Source organism: Pristiophorus japonicus, chromosome 20, assembly GCF_044704955.1.
Source record: "Pristiophorus japonicus isolate sPriJap1 chromosome 20, sPriJap1.hap1, whole genome shotgun sequence".
NCBI lineage: Eukaryota > Metazoa > Chordata > Chondrichthyes > Pristiophoridae > Pristiophorus > Pristiophorus japonicus.
The window spans coordinates 40,041,040-40,054,321 of record NC_091996.1 but is presented as its reverse complement, the minus strand read 5'-3'; the positions used below and the strand labels follow the sequence as shown (position 1 = coordinate 40,054,321).

The following is a 13,282-nucleotide window of genomic DNA, read 5'->3' as shown; positions in this document are numbered from 1 at the left end:
CTTCACAGTGGAAGACACAAAAACCATGCCAAAATTTGCAGGCCACAGGAATGTGGGAAGGGAGAACCTTGAGACTATCACTAGGGGCGTAGTGCTGGACAGGCTAATGGGACTGAAGGTAGACAAGTCCCCTGGTCCTGATGAAATGCATCCCAGGGTATTAAAAGAGATGGCGGAAGTTATAGCAGATGCATTCGTTATAATCTACCAAAATTCTCTGGACTCTGGGGAGGTACCAGCGGTTGGAAAGCAGCTAATGTAACGCCTCTGTTTAAAAAAGGGGGTAGGCAAAAGGCAGGTAACTATAGGCCGGTTAGTTTAACATCTGTAGTGGGGAAAATGCTTGAAACTATCATTAAGGAAGAAATAGCGGGACATCTAGATAGGAATAGTGCAGGCAAGCAGATGCAGCATGGATTCATGAAGGGGAAATCATGTTTAACTAACTTACTGGAATTCTTTGAGGATATAACGAGCATGGTAGATAGAGGTGTACCGATAGATGTGGTGTATTTAGATTTCCAAAAGGCATTCAATAAGGTGCCACACAAAAGGTTACTGCAGAAGATAAAGTACGCGGAGTCAAAGGAAATTTATTAGCATGGAAAGAGAATTGGCTGGCGAACAGAAAGCAGAGAGTCGGGATAAATGGGTCCTTTTCCGGTTGGAAATCAGTGGTTAGTGGTGTGCCACAGGGATCAGTGCTGGGACCACAACTGTTTACAATATACATAGATGACCGAGAAGAGGGGACAGAGTGTAGTGCAACAAAATTTGCAGATGATACTAAGATTAGTGGGAAAGCGGGTTGTGTAGAGGACACAGAGAGGCTGCAAGGAGATTTGGATATGTTAAGCGAATGGGCTAAGGTTTGGCAGATGGAATACAATGTCGGAAAGTGTGAGGTCATCCACCTTGGGGGAAAAAAACAGTAAAAGGGAATATTATTTGAATGGGGAGAAATTACAACATGCTGTGGTGCAGAGGGACCTGGGGGTCCTTGTGCATGAAACTCTTTTTGGAGTTTATCTGAAAACATAAAACATTAATCCGTGCCACCCGACCTGGATGACACACCAGACATTTACAAGGCCCTTTTTTTCCTTTTTTGTGTTTTTTTTTGTGTTTTTCTTTTTTTTTCTTTTTGGGCACTAAAGGTTAGTTTGCAGGTGCAGCAGGTAATCAGGAAGGCAAATGGAATGTTGGCCTTCATTGCGAGAGGGATGGAGTACAAAAGCAGGGAGGTCCTGCTGCAACTGTATAAGGTATTGGTAAGGCCGCACCTGGAGTACTGCGTGCAGTTTTGGTCACCTTACTTAAGGAAGGATATACTAGCTTTGGAAGGGGTACAGAGACGATTCACTAAGCTGATTCCAGAAATGAGGGGGTTACCTTATGATGATAGATTGAGTAGACTGGGTCTTTACTCCTTGGAGTTCAGAAGGATGAGGGGTGATCTTATAGAAACATTTAAAATAATGAAAGGGATCGACAAGATAGAGGCAGAGAGGTTGTTTCCATTGGTGGGGGAGACTAGAATTAGGGGGCACAGCCTCAAAATATGGAGGAGCCAATTTAAAACCGAGTTGAGAAAGAATTTCTTCTCCCAGAGGTTTGTGAATCTGTGGAATTCTCTGCCCAAGGAAGCAGTTGAGACTAGCTCATTGAATGTTTTCAAGTCAAAGATAGATAGATTTTTAACCAATAAGGGAATTAAGGGTTACGGGGAGAGGGTGGGTAAGTGGAGCTGAGTCCACGACCAGATCAGCCATGATCTTATTGAATGGCGGAGCAGGCTCGAGGGGCTAGATGGCCTACTCCTGTTCCTAATTCTTATGTTCTTATATTTCTCTTCCTCTCTCTGTCTCTCTCACACACACAGTCTCTCTCTTCCTGTTTCTTTCTCTCACTCTCACTCTCTCTCACTCTCACACACACTCACACTCTCCCTGTTTCTCTCACTCTCTCTCTCTCACACATACACACACACTCTCTCTCTCACACTCTCCCTGTTTCTCTCTCTCTCTCACTCTCTCACACAACACACTGTCTCTCTCTTCCTGTTTCTTTCTCACCCTCTCCCTGTTTCTCTCTCTCTCTCTCTCTCTCACACACACTCTCTCTCTCTCTCTCTCTCTCACACACACACTTTCTCTTCCTGTTTCTTTCTCTCCGTTTCTCTCACTCTCTCTCACACACACACTCTCTCTCGCACTCTGAGTCCCTGTCTCTCTCTCATACACACACTCTCTCTTCCTGTTTCTTTCTCTCACTCACTCTCTCCCTGTTTCTCTCTCACACTCTCCCTGTTTCTCTCACTCTCTCTCTCACACACACTCTCTCTCTCACACTCTCCCTCTCTCACATTCTCCCTGTTTCTCTCTCTCACACTCTCTCTCTCTCTCTCACACACACACACACACACACACTCTCTCTCTCACTCTCCGTTTCTCTCACTCTCTCCTTTTCTCTCACACACACACTCTCTCTCACACTCTCCCTGTTTCTCTCTCTCACTCTCTCTCTTTCTCACACACACTCTCTTTTTCTCTCTCTCACACACACTCTCTCCGTTTCTCGCACTCTGTCTCTCTCACTCTCTCTTTCACACACACACACACTCTCACACTCTCCCTGTTTCTCTCTCACACACTCTCTCCCTCTGTCTCTCTCTCTCACACACATACACACACACACTCTCTCTCTCACCCACTCCCTGTCTCTCTCACTCTCTCCCTTTCACACACAAACACTCTCTCTCTCTCCCTCTTTCTCTCTCTCTCGCTCTCACACACACTCTCTCTCCCTGTTTCTCTCTCACACTGTTATTTCTGCAGTTTCTATATCTGGCTCTAACAATAAAGGAAGTGAGACTGGGCTGGGAGCGCGGAGTCTCAGTTTGCGTAGCCAGGGACGGGCGGTCGGTCGCTGTGCGGGAGCGGGCGATGGGCCGAGGCCGGGGTCTGGATCTGGGTCTGTGTCGGGCCCGGTGCCGGGGTCTGGGCCTGTGTCGGGCTGGGGCCTACCCGCTCTATGTGCTGGGCTGCCTGCTGCTCACTTACCTCCTCAACCAGCTGCATCGCTACCTGCTCGCCATCGTCATCCGCCCGCTGGCCCGGGACCTGCGCTTCGGGGACGGCCGCTGCTCCCCGGGCCCGACGGCGGGGCCCGACTCAGGCCTGTGCCGCAACTCCAGCTCCCGGGCCCGGTGAGTAATGGGCCCGAGCCCGGGGATTGGGGCCTCGCCCCCCGGGAATGGGGTCCCGACCCCCCGGGAATGGGGCCTCGACCCCGGGAATGGGGTCCCGACCCCCCGGGAATGGGCCAATGACCCCGAGAATGGAGCATTGACCCTAGAAATGGGGCCTTGACTCCAGGAATGAAGCATTGACCCCGGATTGGAGCCTTGACCCCCGGGAATGGGGCATTGACCCCAGGAATGAAACATTGACCCTGGGAATGAAGCATTGAGCCCCGGGAATGGGCCCTTGACCCCCGGGAATGGGGCCTTGACCCCGGGAATGGTCGACCCTCAGGAATGGTCGTTGACCCCCGGGAATGGGACATTGACCCTGGGCATGGGGCATTGACCTCGGGAAAGGGGCCTTGACCCCGGGAATGGAGCATTGACTCCGGGTATGGGCATTGACCCCGGTAATATGGGGCCTTGACCCCCGGGAATGCGGCATTGACCCCCCGGGAATGGGGCCTTGACCCTGGGAATGGAGTATTGACCCCGGAAATGGACCTTGACCCCCGGGAATAGGGCCTTGACCCCCGGGGATGGGGCCTTGAACCCTGAGAATGGGGCATTGACCCCCGGGAATGGGGCCTAAACCCGGGAATGGGGTCTTGATCCCGGGAGTGTCTGTTGACCCCAGGAATGTCTGTTGACTCCGGGAATGGGGCGTTGACTCCTGGGAATTGGGCCTTGACTCCAGGAATGAAGCATTGACCTCTGGATTGGGGCCTTGACCCCAGGAATGAAACATTGACCCCCAGGAATGGGGCCTTGACCCCCATGAATGGGGCCTTGACCCCGGGAATGGTCGTTGACCCTCAGGAATGGTCGTTGACCCCCGGGGATGGGACGTTGACCCTGGGCATGGGGCCTTTTCCTCGGGAAAGGGGCCTTGACCCCGGGAATGGAGCATTGACCCCGGGTATGGGCATTGACCCCGGTAATATGGGGCCTTGACCCCCGGGAATGCGGCATTGACCCCCCCCCCCCCCCCCCGGGAATGCGGCATTGACCCCCCGGGAATGCGCCATTGACCCCCGGGAATGCGTCATTGACCCCCCCGGGAATGGGGCCTTGACCCCGGGAATGGAGCATTGACCCCGGGTATGGGCATTGACCCCGGTAATATGGGGCCTTGACCCCCGGGAATGCGGCATTGACCCCCCCGGGAATGCGCCATTGACCCCCGGGAATGCGTCATTGACCCCCCGGGAATGGGGCCTTGACCCCGGGAATGGAGTATTGACACCGGGAATGGGGCATTGACCCCCGGGAATGGGGCCTAAACCCAGGAATGGGGTCTCAACCCGGGAATGAGGCCTTGACCCTCGGAATGGGGCATTGACCCCCGGGAATGGGGCCTTGACCCTGGGAATGGGGCATTGATCTCTGTTCCAAAGAAAACAACCCCAACCTATCCAGTCTTTCCTCATAGCTAAAATTCTCCAGTCCAGGCAACATCCTCATAAATCTGTGCACCCTCTCCAGTGCAATCACATCCTTCCTGTAATGTGGCGACCAGAACTGCACGCAGTACTCCAGCTGTGGCCTAACTAGTGTTTTATACAGTTCAAGCATAACCTCCCTGCTCTTGTATTCTATGCCTCGGCTAATAAAGGCAAGTATTCCGTATGCCTTCTTAACCACCTTATCTACCTGGCTTGCTATCTTCAGGGATCTACGGACATGCACTCCAAGGTCACTTTGTTCCTCTACACTACTCAATGTCCTACCATTTAATGTGCATTCCCTTGCCTTGTTAGCCCTCCCCAAATGCATTGCTTCACACTTCTCCGGATTGAATTTCATTTATCACTGTTCTGACCAGTACACTGATATCTTCCTGCAGTCTGCAACTTTCTTCTTCATTATCAACCACACAGTCAACTTTTGTATCATCTGCAAACTTCTTAACCCCATACATTCAAGTCTAAATCATTGATATGTACCACAAAAAGCAAGGGACCTCGTCCTGAGCCCTGTGGAACCCCACTGGATATAGCGTTCCAGTCACAAAAACACCCATCAACCACTACCCTTTGTTTCCTGCCTCTGAGCCAATTTTGGATCCAACTTGCCACTTTGCCCTGGGTCCCATGGGCTATTACTTTCATGACCAGTTTCTCATGTGGGACCTTATCAAAAGCTTTGCTAAAATCCATATTCACTACTGTTATGTATGGAGAAAGAGTCAGACTGAACACTTTGAGCTCTAGTAAAGTGTGACCGTAGTCTTTTATTGCAGTCTCCAGAGTGTCTCGCCAACCTGTGAGGCCTCCTTAAATACCTGTGCTCCCAAGGGATCCCATAATCCCTTGGGACTCCAGAGAATGAGCCCTCTGGTGGCTGTACAGAGTAAATACAAGTTTACATATAAAACAACTGCATCATACACACTACCCTTATCGACCCTCCTTGTTACCTCCTCAAAATATTCAATCAAGTTAGTCAGACACGACCTTCCCTTAACAAATCAATTAAGGGAATTTGACTGTCCCTAATTATTCCTTGTCTTTCTAAATGTAGATTTATCCTGTCCTTCAGGATTTTTTCCAATAATTTTCCCACCACTGAGGTTAGGCTGATAGGCCTGTAAATACTCGGCCTATCCCTTTCTCCCTTCTTCACCAAAGGTACCACATTCGCAGTTCTCCGGCACCATGCCTGAATCCAAAACGGACTGGAAAATGATAGTCAAGGCCTCTGCTATTTCCTCTTTTGCTTCGCTCAACAGCCTGGGATGCTGCATCGACCCCCGGGAATGGGGCATTGACCCCGGGAATAGAGCATGTCACTCTGCTATTGAGGAATGGCACGAAAGGGAAACTAGGGAATTATAGACCAGTTAGCCTAACATCTGTTGTCGGGAAATTGCTAGAGTCTATAATTCAGGATAAGGTGCCTGAACACCGTGAAAGTTTTCAGCTGATCAGAGGGAGCCAGCATGGATTTGTGAAAGGTAGGGGAATGTCTCTAGATGTTACTTCTATGGACTTCCAAAAGGCATTTGATAAAGTCCCACATAAGAGACTATTCACTATGGTAGAAGCCCACAGAACTGAGGGCAGATTATTGACCTGGTTAGGAAATTAGCTGAGTGAGAGGAGACAGAGAGTAGGGATAATGGGCAGATACTTAAATTAGCGGGATGTGACTAGTGGTACCCCGCAGAGATCTGTGTTGTGGCCTCAACTATTCACAGTATTTATTAACGACTTAAATGATGGTATAGAAAGGCACATATCCAAATTTGCCGATGACACAAAGATAGGCGGCATTGTCGATGAAAACATAAAATTACACAGGGATATTAATAGATTAAGTGAATGGGCAAAACTGTGACAAATGGATTTTAGTGTCGGCAAGTGTGAGGCCATCCACTTTGGTCCAAAAAAGGATAGAACAGGTGAAAAGCTAAAACAATGGATGTCCAAAGAGACTTGGCGGGTGGGGGGGTGGGGGGAGTCAAGTACATAGATCATTAAAATGTCATGAATAGGTACAGAAAATAATCAAAAAGGCTAATGGAATGCTGGCCTTTATATTTAGAGGACTAGAATACAAGGGGGTAGAAGTTATGTTGCAGCTATACAAAGCCCCGGTTAGACCACACCTGGAGCACTGTGAGCAGTTCTGGGCACCACACCGTAGGAAGGATATATTGGCCTTGGAGGGAGAGCAGCGTAGGTTTACCAGAATGGTACCCGCACTCCAAGGGTTAAATTACGAGGAGAGATTACACAAACTAGGGTTGTATTCCCTGGAGTGACTTGGATAGGTTAGGTGAGTGGGCAAATGCATGGCAGATGAAGTATAATGTGGATAAATGTGAGGTTATCCACTTTGGTGGTAAAAACAGAGAGACAGACTATTATCTGAATGGTGACAAATTAGGAAAAGGAGAGGTCAACGAGACCTGGGTGTCATGGTACATCAGTCATTGAAGGTTGCCATGCAGGTACAGCAGGCGGTTAAGAAAGCAAATGGCATGTTGGCCTTCATAGCGAGAGGATTTGAGTACAGGGGCAGGAAGGTGTTGCTACAGTTGTACAGGGCCTTGGTGAGGCCACACCTGGAGTATTGTGTACAGTTTTGGTCTCCTAACTTGAGGAAGGACATTCTTGCTATTGAGGGAGTGCAGCGAAGATTCACCAGACTGATTCCCGGGATGGTGGGACTGACCTATCAAGAAAGACTGGATCAACTGGGCTTGTATTCACTGGAGTTCAGAAGAATGAGAGGGGACCTCACCGAAACTTTTAAAATTCTGGCGGGTTTAGACAGGTTAGATGCAGGAAGAATGTTCCCAATGTTGGGGAAGTCCAGAACCAGGGGTCACAGTCTCAGGATAAGGGGTAAGCCATTTAGAACCGAGATGAGGAGAAACTTCTTCACCCAGAGAGTGGTGAACCTGTGGAATTCTCTACCACAGAAAGTAGTTGAGGCCAATTCACTAAATATATTCAAAAGGGAGTTAGATGAAGTCCTTACTACTCGGGGGATCAAGGGTTATGGCGAGAAAGCAGGAAGGGGGAACTGAAGTTTAATGTTCAGCCATGAACTCATTGAATGGCGGTGCAGGCTAGAAGGGCTGAATGGCCTAGTCGTGCACCTATTTTCTATGTTTCTATGAACTTTGAGTGTTTAAAGATGATCTGATCAAAGTTTTCAGGATATTTAGGGGAACAGATCGGGTTGAGAGAAACTGTTCCCGCTGGTTGGGGAGTCTAGGACTGGGGGGCATAGTCTAAAGATTAGAGCCAGGAGTGAAATTAGGAAACACTTGTACACACTAAGGGTGGGAGAAATTTGGAACTCTTCTGAAAATGACAATTGATGCTAGATCAGTTCTAAATTTTAAATCGGAGATTGATAGCTTTTTGTTCACCAAAGATATTAAGGGATATGGGCCAAAGGTGGGTATATAGAGTTCGGTCGCAGATTAGCCATGATCTCATTGAATGGTGGAACAAGATTTTGAAGGGGATTGACAGGGTAGATGCTGAGAGGTTGTTTCCCCTGGCTGGAGAGTCTAGATCCAGGGGGCATAATCTCAGGATAAGGGTTAGTCCATTTATAAACTGAGATGAGGAGTAATTTCTTCACTTAGAAGGTTGTGAATCTTTGGAATTCTCTACCCTGTAGGGCTGTGGATGCTGAGTCTCTGAGTATATTGAAGGCTGAGATCAATAAATTGTTGGAGCCTAAGGGAATCAAGGGATGTAGAGATATGGTGGGAAAGTGGAGTTGAGGTCGATGATCATCTTTGATCTTATTGAATGACGGAGCAGGCTCGAGGGGCCATATAGCCTACTCCTGCTTCTATTTCTTATGTTCTTAACAGGCTCGAGGGGCTGAATGGCCTCCTCCTGTTCCTATGTTCTTATCAATCTTGGTCTCCTAACCTAAGGAAGAACTTGATTGAGTTTTTTGATGAGGTAACAGAGAGGGTTGATGAGGGCAATGTAGTTGATGTGGTGTTCATGGACTTCCAAAAGGTGTTTGATAAAGTGCCACATAATAGGCTTACCAGCAAAGTTGAAACCCATGGATTAAAAGGGACAGTGGCAGCATGGATACGAAATTGGCAAACAACTAACGAGAGGAGAAGGCTCCAAGAATATCCCCATCCTCAATGGAGGCAGAGTCCAGCACGTGAGTGCAAAAGACAAGGCTGAAGCGTTTGCAACCATCTTCATCCAGAAGTGCCGAGTGAATGATTTATCTCGGCCTCCTCCTGAGGTCCCCACCATCACAGAAGCATTCCACGTGAGATCAAGAAATGGTTGAGCGCACTGGATACAGCAAAGGCTATGGACCCCAACAACATCCCGGCTGTCGTGCTGAAGACTTGTGCTCCAGAACTAGCCACGCTTCTAGCCAAGCTGTTCCAATACAGCTATAACACTGGCATCTATCCAACAATGTGAAAAACTGCCAAAGTATGTCTTGTCCACAAAAAGCAGGAGCAATCCAATCCGGCCAATTACTGCCCCATCAGTCTACTCTCAATCATCAGCAAAGTGATGGAAGGTGTTGTCGACAGTGCTATCAAGCGGCACTCACCAATAACCTGCTCACCGATGCCCAGTTTGGGTTCCACCAGGACCACTCGGCTCCAGACCTCATTACAGCCTTAGTCCAAACTTGGACAAAAGAGTTGAATTCCAGAGGTGAGGTGAGAGTGGCTGCCCGCAGCATTTGACCGAGTGTGGCATCTGAGCCCGAGTAAAATTCAAGTCAATGGGAATCAGGGGGAAACTCTCCACTGGCTGGAGTCATATCGAGCACAAAGGAAGATGGTTGTGGTGGTTGGAGGTCAATCATCCCAACCCCAGGACATTGCTGCAGGAGTTCCTTGGTCCTTCCTCTTCAGCTGCTTCATCAATGACCTTCCCTGCATCATAAGGTCAGAAGTGGGGATTTCGCTGATGACTGCACAGTTTTCAGTTCCATTTGCAACTCAGATAATGAAGCAGTCTATACCCGCAGCAAGACCTGGACGACATTCAGGCTTGGGCTGATAAGTAACATTCGCACCACACAAGTGCCAGGCAATGACTATCTCCAACAAACGAGAATCTTGCTACTGCCCCTTGACATTCAATGGCATTACCATCGTCAAGTTCCTCGCTATCAACACCCTGGGGGTCACCATTGACCAAAAACTTAAATGGACCAGCCACATAAATACTGTGGCAACAAGAGCAGGTCAGAGGCTGGATATTCTGCGGCGAGTGTCTCACCTACTGACTCCCCAAAGCCTTTCCACCATCTACAATGCACAAGCCAGGAGTGTGATGGAATACGCTCCGCTTGCCTGGATGAGTGCGGCTCCAACAACACTCAAGAAGTTCGTCAGCATCCAGGACAAAGCAGCCTTCTTGATTGGCACCCCATCCACCATGTTAAACATTCACTCCCTCCACCACTGGTGCACTGTGGCTGCAGCGAGCACCATCTACAAGATGCACTGCAACAACTCGTCAAGGCTTCTTCAGCAGCACCTCCCAAACCCGCGACCTCTACCACCTAAAAGGATCAGGGCAGCAGGCGCATGGGAACACCATCACCTCCACATTCCCCTTCATGTCACACACCATCCTGACTGGGAAATATATCGGCTGTTCCTTCATTGTTGCTGGGTCAAAATCCTGGAACCCACTCCCTAACAGCACTGTGGGAGCACCTTCACCACATGGACTGCAGCGGTTCAAGAAGACGGCTCACTACCACCTTCTCTAGGGCAATTAGGGATGGGCAATAAGTGCCGGTCTTACCAGCAACGCCCACATCGCATGAACACAGTGACATACACTTGTGGTTCGGAAGCTCTGGGAATGTTTATATCATGCAATATCACCTGTAAAAGGGAATGGATCAAGAATTAGACTATGCCTCATGGTTGATAGCTGACTAAAGGTGCACAAACAGTATGAGGTGGCGATAAGGTGTTACAGTGTTAGGGTCTAGCTGTACACATTCCCTCAGGTAGCACAGTGCTGCTCACTCCGATAAGCGGTCTGAGCCCCTTATGTGCAGGGTTGCTGCCAAGCTGTGTTAACATAGCAACCGGACCCCCCAGTGATCTCAACTGGATATTTGTGTCTTTTGCATGTTTGCTTCTTCAGTCCTTTCAAAGACTGACTGAGAAACACTCGGTAAGGTGAATCTAGAGACGAATCACCAAACTGCTTTATTCACAGCCAGTGGACATGCAGTTATGATTAGACTCGTTTGATTGATCAGTACAATTTGCAATAATACAAAATAACCAATACGCCACAGTTTCCCATGTCAGTGCTTGACTGAAACAGCATAATTCCTAACCTCCTGCAATCTACTTCAAAGCCTGGTCAAAGCTTCGCCTCGCAGCTTTCTAGACTTGACAGTGTGTGAGTGTGTGTCTGTGCGAGTGTGTGTGTCAGTGTGTCTGTGGTGAGTGTGTTTCTGAGTGTGTTAGAGTGCGTGTGTGAGTCTGAGTGTGTCTGTATGACAGTGTGTGTTTCTGAGTGTGTGAGTATGTTTGTATGAGTGTGTTGACAATGTGTGTGTGCGTGTGAGTGCCTGTGTGAATGTGTTTCTGAGTGTGTGTCTGTCTGTGTGAGAATGAGTGTGTGTTTCTGATTGTGTGCCTGCTAATGTGTGTCCCTATCTTTTATCTCCCATGTTTTCACAACTCAAAATGCTGGTCTATGCCACACTACACCTGACAATAATTAGCACTTCTAGAATTTCCTCACCTACTTCTTTAATACCCTGGGGTGGAAACCATCCGGCCCTGGAAGTTTATATATCCTAAGTCCCATTATTTTCTCCATTACCATTTTAAAACTAATATTGAATCCAGTAAGTTGCTCCCCTTGATTTATTTTAAAATTTGCTTTCTATTATTGGTATTTTATCCTCTTGCTCTCCTGTGAACAGATGCAAAGTACTCGTTTAATAAACCCGCCATTACCATGTTGTCTTTCACATTATCGCGTGTGTCTGTCTTTAACGGCCGCCATTTCCCTCAGCCACTCTCTTACTCATAATATCTGGATAAAACTTATATTACTTGCAAGTTTTTTTGCCAGCTATTTTCTGAGATGCAGCTCAGGGAAAAGGGTTAACTAAAACGAGCTGGACAATGGCAGATGAAATTCAGTGCAGTGAACGACTGCAGGGAGTGAATGGGGTTGAAGTGACTAAGGGTGAAGTTAAATAGATGTTTGTAAACTCAGCTGACGATCATGGAATGATGTCTGGCTGCGGGGAGCTCATGCAGAGGAAGAAACTTAAATTGAAGCGAATGAAACAGAGAGAGGTTGTGAATTCAGTGAGTTTTACTCTTTTTATAATCCAACCTGGCATTGATTCCCAGCTGCCTGTCCCTCCGGAATGAGAATGAGACTGAATATTGTCAGTGGGACTACGATGGAACCGGATGGGAGTATCAGGTCATGGCCGGTCCTGTCTTCATCCTTGTTTTCACCTTTACAGGTCAGTGCCTCGATCAAGCAATGGTGTCTAACTGGTGCAGCGCACATCTCACTGAAACATTGCACTGCTCCAACAGGTGCTCCTCCGTGTTCCCCCACCCCTGCCCGCCACCACCCCGTGTCCCCTGACGCCCCCCCCGTGTCCCCCGAACAGCCCCCCATGTCCCACGACCCCTCCCGCCACCACCCCCCCGCCCCCCCCGCCCCCCCCGAACACCCCCCCCGCCACCACACCCCCGTGTCCCCCGACCCCCCCGTGTCCCCCGACCACACCCCGTGTCCCCCGACCACCCCCCGTGTCCCCCGACCACCCCCCGTGTCCCCCGACCAACCCCCGTGTCCCCCGACCACCCCCCAGTGTCCCCCGACCACCCCCCGTGTCCCCCGACCACCCCCCGTGTCCCCCGACCACCCCCCGTGTCCCCCGACCACCCCCCGTGTCCCCCGACCAACCCCCGTGTCCCCCGACCACCCCCCGTGTCCCCCGACCACCCCCCGTGTCCCCCGAACACCCCCCCGTGTCCCTCGACCCCCCCGTGTCCCCCGACCACCCCCTGTGTCTCGCGACTCCCCGTGTCCCCCAACCACCCCGTGTCCCCCGACACTCCCGTGTCCCCCGACCCCCCGTGTCCCCCGACCACCCCGTGTCCCCCGACCCCCCCCGTGTCCCCCGCCCCCCCCCGTGTCCCCGACCCCACCACGCCGCCGTGTCCCCCGACCTCCCCGTGTCCCCCGACCCCCCCGTGAAACCCGACCCCTCCCGCCACCACCCCCCCATGTCCCCCGACCCCCCCGTGTCCCCCGACCCCCCCGTGTCCCCCGAACACGCCCCCGTGTCCCCCGACCACCCCCCGTGTCCCCCGACCCCCCCGTGACCGCCGACCCCCCGTGTCCCCCGACCACCCCCCGTGTCCCCCGACCCCCCCCATGTCCCCCGACCCCCCCGTTTCCCTGACCACCCCCGTGTCCCCCGACCCCCCCGTGTCCCCCGACCCCCCCGTGTCACCCAACCCCCCCGTGTCCCCCGACCCCCTGTGTCCCCCGAACACCCCGTGTC

At 50.5% G+C, this 13,282-nt stretch overlaps 1 protein-coding gene across 1 annotated transcript in view; it reads left to right on the top strand.

Moving 5' to 3' along the window:
- Positions 1-2,298: 2,298 nt before the first annotated feature.
- Positions 2,299-13,282, top strand: part of LOC139232918 (MFS-type efflux pump MSMEG_3705-like) — a 36,220-nt gene continuing 25,236 nt past the window's right edge. The window contains exons 1-2 of the mRNA XM_070863411.1: positions 2,299-3,208; positions 12,108-12,226. Coding sequence (XP_070719512.1) covers positions 2,946-3,208; positions 12,108-12,226 — 382 coding nt within the window. The 5' untranslated portion in view covers positions 2,299-2,945. The remainder of the gene's footprint in view (positions 3,209-12,107; positions 12,227-13,282) is intronic.